The 7,867-nt window shown below is 40.1% G+C and overlaps 1 protein-coding gene across 1 annotated transcript in view; it reads left to right on the top strand.

The window, feature by feature from the left end:
• The window catches only part of RNASET2 (ribonuclease T2), a 19,572-nt gene extending 16,968 nt beyond the window's left edge, over positions 1-2,604 (top strand). The window contains exon 9 of the mRNA XM_010181204.1: positions 2,413-2,604. Within this exon, the coding sequence (XP_010179506.1) occupies positions 2,413-2,604 (192 nt within the window). The remainder of the gene's footprint in view (positions 1-2,412) is intronic.
• Positions 2,605-7,867: the final 5,263 nt, after the last annotated feature.

Raw genomic sequence — 7,867 nt, 5'->3', positions numbered from 1 at the left:
CCTCCTCTCCTCTCCTCTCCTCTCCTCTCCTCTCCTCTCTCTCCTTTTTCCCTTTTTTTGTTAAAAAAGAGCACTTATTATAAAAAAAAAATACCAAAAGCAAAAACAGAGTGAAAAATCTTCAGAATGGCGAAACTGAAGTCTGGATTTTCTTATATATACAGCTCTGTTCAGATTAGATATTGCTCAGTTCTTGGAGTTGAGTTCATAAAATCATTGCTTACATACTGACACCACTGAATTCAGCGTATGTTGCCACAGCCCTGTTAGTGGAGGAAGTGTCCGTTCTTTACTTAATAACTTTGCTGTTAGTACACTTACCCCGAAAGTGGGAGCACTGGGTTTTGGAGGACTCTTGCATGAATGCTGTAAGCACCACACAAAGACATATTGCTGTAGCTGAGTACTTTGCACTCCTGCTAAAGCTTAGTTGCCATATAGAGAATTTCTAGAACCAACAAGGATGAGCTGAATGGAGCCAGTGACTGTTGGCCATGACAAGGGTACTGCCAGTCAACAGCAGCCTTCCCTTCACTGGGCATGGCTCAAGTGTTCTGCATGAAGAAGTTACTCAATGGACAGAATCCTTCAGAAAGTAAGCAGCTCGGAGGCTGGTCTCTGAGATTGTTCTGAAAAGCCCCTACCTAAAGAGGTATAGAAGGGCATTTTGAGCTTCACAGTGGTTCAGAATGACTGTAGTCTTTCCTTTTGAGTGAACGGTGTCTAAAATTTCCATTTCTTTCTACTTTTCTTTGGCAGCGATTGTACTGTGAATCACAATGCAGTAGAGAATGTGGTATGCAGAGGCAGTGTGTTATGGTGTAAAATAGAGGTCACGTTATCTGAACCAAAAATGCCTTTGAAGGAACAAAATAGTATTCCAAACAAATAACCTGATAGACTGCATAGCTGCTTCTTTCCTTTTTCAGCTAGGTTACTCTGCTTTTATTCCACAAGAAAACAAAAAAAACCAAACCCACAAGATAGCTTTCCCTTTTACAAATGGTTCCTCATTATCTCGGCTTGATAAAAGTGATTTACTACTAAACACTTGACAGTTACTGCCCATATGTAGATGACAATTTTGTGAAAACTGGCTATGAAACAGTTGCTGTTGGAGTTTAACAGCTTGTGTGTTGTAAGCTCATTTGCTTTAGTAGTGCTCTAAGGTTTTTTATAGTCAGATGTTTCTTCAAGTGAAAAAGAATTCTAGTTTACAATTATTTTTAAAATGTAGTTTTATGTTATTTAAGCAACAGAGGAATGCAAGGCAAATGTGGGTTGCATACTCACCCACCTCTTGATGTTGAAGAAATACAAAGCTAACACAAACCAGGGGTTCTAGCTCTGTTCGTTGTAGTTTTGCCGTTGCTTTTAGTACAATTGGGATACTGCTCAAATTATGTGAAAGTAATTTACAGCTTGACTCTCCAGTGCTTAACAGCTGACGCTAATGGGTAATAGAAAGGGAAAAGTACACCCTAGTTATTTTAAGATAGCCCTTTTCAGAGTTCCAGCCTTGTCGATGCCTGAAGTGCATTATGGGGGCACTTTGATGCTCAAAACATATTACACACTTACTGTGTTCTTAGGTTTCTTTAAAAAAAAACCAACAACAAAAAAAACCCAAACAAAACCCAACAAAAAAACCCCAAACCAACCAACCAACCAAAAAAAAACAACAAAAAAATGCCACCACAGTTACTTTTGTCTTGTACATATATTTTTGTCCTCCTTAGTGGTTTCAAAACAATTTTTTTTCCATGTGCACTTTGTCACACCTGAGCATGTTGGGAGATTTTCACTTAATCTTCCTCCCCACATGAAAGGCTTCTGTGCCTGCCTGCCTTATTCATGGCCAGCATTTTTCTTCCTAGCCTGTCCTGTAGTCCAAAAATGACATTTCTGCTACTTTTGACAGCTTGCTTCTGTATTCTTTTCAGTAAAAGAAAAAAAGTTTTATTAAAAAAAAAGTTTCTTTCATCATTTTAGGAGAATTTTCTTTGCCTCAGTTCCTGTCCTGCTACAAAAGAGTTGGTGAAAGGTGTCTTTCAGGTCACACATAGCCTTCAATATTTACAGAATTCAGCCAGAGCTCTGCTGTGCAGATTTGGTAAATGCTAAGATAAGCTGTGCCACAGCATTTCATGAGACTTGCTGGTTAGGCAGATTCCCCACACTGTTACTGAATTATGTTGTTGGAATGTGTTTCCTTGTCTGCTTGCTCCTTAAATACAAGTATGAACTATAAGCTGTTCAGAGTGGATGCCTCTGATACCTGTCTCAATCACATTTTTCAAGTGGCAAATACACAAATAAGCACTACTGTAATCTATAGATAAGGCGATATGTCTGAAGAATTGATTTATTTTCTGTTCCCCATCAAGCTGATCTGATCCTTCGTGTTTCTAGGGTGAAAAAGCACAAACAATTGGTCAGATTGAATTCTGCCTCACCAAAGAACTGCAGCTGAGAAACTGCACGGCGCTGAAGGGTGAATCCGACCCAATGCAGGCTGACTTGAAGCTTGGAACTGAGGAGTTGTCTGTCTGCAGCGATACTCTCCCAACCTATTACCCTTCAGAGGTCCAAGATTGCAAATGAAGCCACAAGAGTTTGAAAAAGTTTTTCAACAGCATCAAAAACGAAACACTTAAATGTTACACCTTGGAAAGCAGTCTTGACTTAGCAATATTACAAAGCCCTGTCCATATCACAGGCATGCTGTGAAGATGTCTGCTGGAAAACATCCTGGTTTTGCCATTAGAGGAGAATGATCCACATTGTAATAGCAGTTACACAGGCTGAAGTATTGACTTGGCTCTGATAGTGATGGGATCAGAATCTGATGTACAGTGTTTCCTGGACTTCTTGGCTTGCTTATAGTTTGAATCAATGTTCAAAAGGGAACTGTGACTTCTCAGTTTCACTTGCACTTAAGTCTGCCACTTCAGCCACTTTTGGTTTTTGCCAGCGAGTCGGGCAAATTAAGTCATTCTTTGTTCTGAAAGGATGCTCGTCTCTCTGAGATAAGATCACAATTTCTTGAGAAGAAAATACTGCAAACAAAAAGAACTTCAGACCTGTCTGGAGGTCCTTTCCCAGACAGTACCCACTGCCTTGTGTAAATTTGCTCTCCAGAAGTGCTGAACAGAGGCCACATCCTCGGAGTCATTAAACCCTTTGTCACTCAGAGATTGTGAGGGACCAAATATGACAAATTTTGCATAACACCTTAGTGAATGAAATTATGTTCACCTAGTTTTGGCATTTCTGCCTAAATGACCTCAGGGAGACTGTATTTGTAGCCTTACCTATTCTTTGATTGATTTTGCTGCAGTAGCTCCATACAATCTTGGAGAACAACCAATCTTAGAACTTACTTGCTAGTATAGGAAAATGTTAGGCCCTAGAAATATGTTGTTACTAGATTTTCACTGTATTTGAACATTTAGCATTACCACATAAGCATGAGTGCCTGCACTTTTATTTAAAAATGAGATTGTCACATAATCACTTTGTTCCAAGAAGCAGCTTTTTATAGGTGAAATGGTAAATACTACAGGATTTTCAGTGAAGAGTACAAATGTTAGCAATAGTGCATCTCTATCCTGTAATAATTAATAACATGCCACAACTTTGGATGTTTCCAAAGGGGACCAGATTTGGATGACATCCTCTACACAGTGCTGTGTTGATGTAAATGTCTCAAATTGTCTTTCAAAGAAATTCAATGAAAGACAATTACAGCTCGAGAAACCATCTGTTAGAAGAATATTACTGTAAAAACATGAGATGTGGTGTTGGAAACAAATTTGTTATGTTTTTTTGGAGTTTAGAATCCATTTGCATTTACTCTCATTTTTGACTGTCCCTGTTTCTCTGCCGCCTTTCATTTAAGGCTCTTTTACCTTGCCGTTCCAGAATGCTGTCAGGTTTTTTAGTCCTTTCTTTAGAAACTCAGGTATTTGTTTATTTTAACAGCTATGGAATGAGTGTGATCTGCACTCTGTTGCATCTGTATTTCAGTAGAGTGAGCGCTTCTTTTTCAAAATTTGCCTTCCTCCTAGAGAGGGTGAATATACTAATACCATGTGACTTTACTAATGGTAATCAGATGTAGTGTTTTTTCTAGTAGCCATGGCATGTTCAGTTCATGTTGAACATGGGCAGAGACATGACCAGAAGAATCACAGTCTCCATTCCCCCATTTCTGTTGTCAAGGTCTCTTCCAACATAAACCATTCTATGATTCTGCGATTCTTCAAAGCAAGAAAGAGTAGAGAGACTGAACTACAATGCTTGAAAAGGCTAGAATGTGCTTGCTTTTTGTGGAATCTTTGAGAGATCACTGGTATTTTTTCCTCCTAATTACAAAAATTGTCTTAACCTAAATAAAACAAGTATTGTTGGGAAAAACGCATTTCTCTGCAAAGGAGCAGCCCAAGGCTCATCTACTTTTTTGAACTCTCTCCAACTCTTTCAAGTAGTACTTAGATGGTGCATGGGGTTTGGGTGGACTAAGAGAGTACAGACAAATTAGAATGAACATTAATTTACAATTCCCATCATAAGTTTAGTTTGTTTTGGTTTTTTTTTCCTTTTCCTCTCAATGTTCTCAGAGAGCCATGCCATATCCTTGCTTGTTAAGCTAATCTCCAGTGAGGGAAGTGGAAACAGACATTGGTAACTATCATCAGATCATCTCACAGTGCTTTTCAGTCACCGGTTTGGTTATAAACACAGTCCTTAATTAGAATTCTCACAATTTTACTATAAATATTGCCACATTGAATGACCAGGTGCAGTATACAAAAATCCTATGTAGTCTACAGCAACATGCTGTATGGCCAATCGAGTGATTCTTGGGTTTGCCTGTTTTCCTGCGGTTGTTTTAATTCTTTGATCCTCTTCGTAGTTAGAAGAAAAGCTCAAACTTGGAAGCAGTGGTAGTATTGCTTCTTGCACAGACATATGCTTAATGGAAGCTTAAATAAATAGCCTAATTCTTCTATAATTGCAATATAAATTATATTTTCTTTTATGATGCCAAATAATGCTTAGGGAGACAAAATGTACAGTGTGAGTTCTCTGCAGTTCAAGTGTAATGCATTACTTTAAGCAAAGCCAACAACTGCAAATATGCACTTTATGAGGAAGCGACAAAGACATTAACAGCATTCACAGTGTGAGACTCAAAGGTAATGCTGATTCTTGCCAAATAGAGTCAGCAGATACAGACAGGAGTCAGAAACGACCAACCTCTGCAGTAAAGTAGATGGCTTCCATGCATTTTTCAGCCTCATTTTCAAATGGAAAGTTTTAAAACTTTGAGGAGAAGCTAGCATAATCTGAAATGAGAAAGAGAGAGGAAGAGAGGGAGACAGCAAAGCCAGCAGCATATTAAAAAATAGCCTGCTACTGAATAAAAAATGACTGATGAATGTTATGTCAAAGTTGGCTGAAAACCTCACAGACTCTGAAGTCCTCTTTAAAGGTATATACCTGAGGTGCTGCATTTGCCTTAACGAAGCCACAGCCACATTATTTTTATTTTGCCAACATTATTACACATTAAATATTTTAATTTGCTATGATTAATTTATTAGTAGTAGCAATAAAATGATATCTGTGACTACTGTTGCTTGGTTTTTGAAAATCCCACCTGCCTAATGTCTAGGAAGATACAAATGTCTTTTAAAAGCTGACTGTTTTTTATGCAGAGAAGTAAAGTTCTAAGTGGTACAGTTAAAGGATACTTTAAGGGTATGTCTGGATGTGAGCAACCAGGAGAGCAGATGAATGAATGGTAGCACCAGTTCAGACCAGAGATAATGTTCTTTATGTTCTCTCCAGCAATGGCTCACAGCCTTGGCAATTGCCTTCCAGCAGAATGTACATAATTTCAAGAACTGGATTAGCACAATTTAAATATAACAGGTAAATAAAGGTATGTTGGGAACTTTAAGAACAGCTTCAGTTCTGAAAAGCGTTGGTCACTTCCTTAAGCAAAATAAAATTGATCAGCCCTGAAGATTCAATGCAGCCTGGGGAAGATGGGGTCTATATTTGTTTCTGCACCATTAAATAAATTAACTAAATCCCAGCAGGGGGTTTGTTTGTGCAGTCTCAGTGCTATAAAACACTAGTCGACTCCACAGAGGAACTTGGCTTGTTTATACCCTTTGTCCGTGTGCTCTCTCCTGCAAAATGCATAAGCATCCCTTGGTGTACAGGTTAGAGCACAGCCTGCCTCTCCCCTTCCCAAGGAGAGCGCCTCTTCCTAGACCACAGGCAGGTTCTTTTCTGTCTTGTTCTCCTGCTCTTTTCCTGGCCTACACTGAGCCTTTCTTGGCTGCACAGTAGTGCAGCTTCAGCCAAGTTTGTAGTGAGGGGTGAAATACGAGCTGGAAAAAGCAGCTGCTTCTCTGTTTCTTTAGGTAGGTCCCCATGTGCATGTATATTGTGCTTCAGGCCATGTCTGTCTCCCTACGAGCAGCTAGCTGAGCTGCTACTGCCAACAGGAACAAGAGATGGGAAAAGCAAAGGGAACTCTCCCCATCACTCATGTTCTTAGTGGGGTCAGAGACTGGTTGCCATTGCCTGGCTGATAGGCAGAGCTACCCTCTGCAGGCTGAAATGGAGGTGGCGCAGGCTCTGTCTTGTCTCCACTCTGCACCCTCAGCGGCTGGCAAGCGTAGGGCTGTGCCACTGCCTGTTGGAAGGGCCAAAAAGCAGTGACAGGACTGCAGTGCCCATGCAGGAGGTCAGTACACTGCAAGTCAGGTCCCATTAATGTGGGCAGCCTTTGTATCTACAGCAGCCAAGCAGCGGGTGCTGGCTTTTACAGTGGGGAAGGGGGATTTTCACAGGGATGGGTTCTCTGGTGTGGTTGCGTTTCAGTCCACCTTGCTCTGCTTGGATCTGGCTCTCAGCTCTATAAGCCAAGGCCTTTAAAGGTTACAGCACTGCTAACAGTATTATTGCTGCCTGATGATGGTATTGATGAAGCAAAGGGAAAATGTCAGGACTTTGCAAGTTGCTTTCACAGGAATAGAGCAGTCGATAAGGAATGTTGTATTTATTTTAAGTTCAGACTGTCTTGCTGCTCAGGCAGCTTCCTTCACAAAGCTCACTGCACACCTGTAAGTATTCCCTGCTCCACAACGTTGCCACAAATCACCTGGAGTTGCTATAAATAATTCATTTTAGAAGGCATTTCAGTTTCTTGTGCTTTGGAGAATAAGAGCTTTAGTATACAGGCTAAGTGAGACCTGATGTAGGAGATGGGCAGATTATTTTACATTTGTGTGCTGTGTTCTTCATTATTCCTTACCTCAAAGCATACTGGAGTGTCAGATTAGACAAGGATCAGATAGACCTCAAGAGCAGCCAAGGCCAACCGTGCCCACAGATTGAACTCTATCAGCATGAAAAGCACAGCACTGATATTCAGATACAGTGCTCAGTTTGAAGGACTCTTGCAGTAATATTTTTCTATAAAAGAAGCTGAAATGACTGTATTTGATGAGGAAATTCCTAAGTAAGCTGAAGAATACTGTGATGCTGTCTCTTAAGAAATACTTTCCTGAGTACAGCCACACTTACCAGAAAACAGACAGTTCACTTAAGATTTTTCTATAACTCACACAATTGTTGTTTGTGTTAGAGATCCATGCTTTGCAAGTAAATGAGAGAAGATGAGCCAAAACAAAATTAGCAAGAACTAAAAGCACAGCAGTTACCCTGTAATAATTACAATCTCTATAAACAAGTGCGATGCATCCCAGCAGGTACCCACCATTAGACCCCTGTACTTCTGCTTAGTGTTGTTGAGTACGACTTGCCACTGACAGCTTTGGAGAGA

This window comes from Mesitornis unicolor, unplaced genomic scaffold (genome assembly GCF_000695765.1).
Source record: "Mesitornis unicolor isolate BGI_N332 unplaced genomic scaffold, ASM69576v1 scaffold15510, whole genome shotgun sequence".
NCBI classification, from domain to species: Eukaryota; Metazoa; Chordata; class Aves; order Mesitornithiformes; family Mesitornithidae; genus Mesitornis; species Mesitornis unicolor.
The sequence above is the reverse complement of the archived record's forward strand: the minus strand, read 5'-3'. Positions and strand labels throughout refer to the sequence as shown.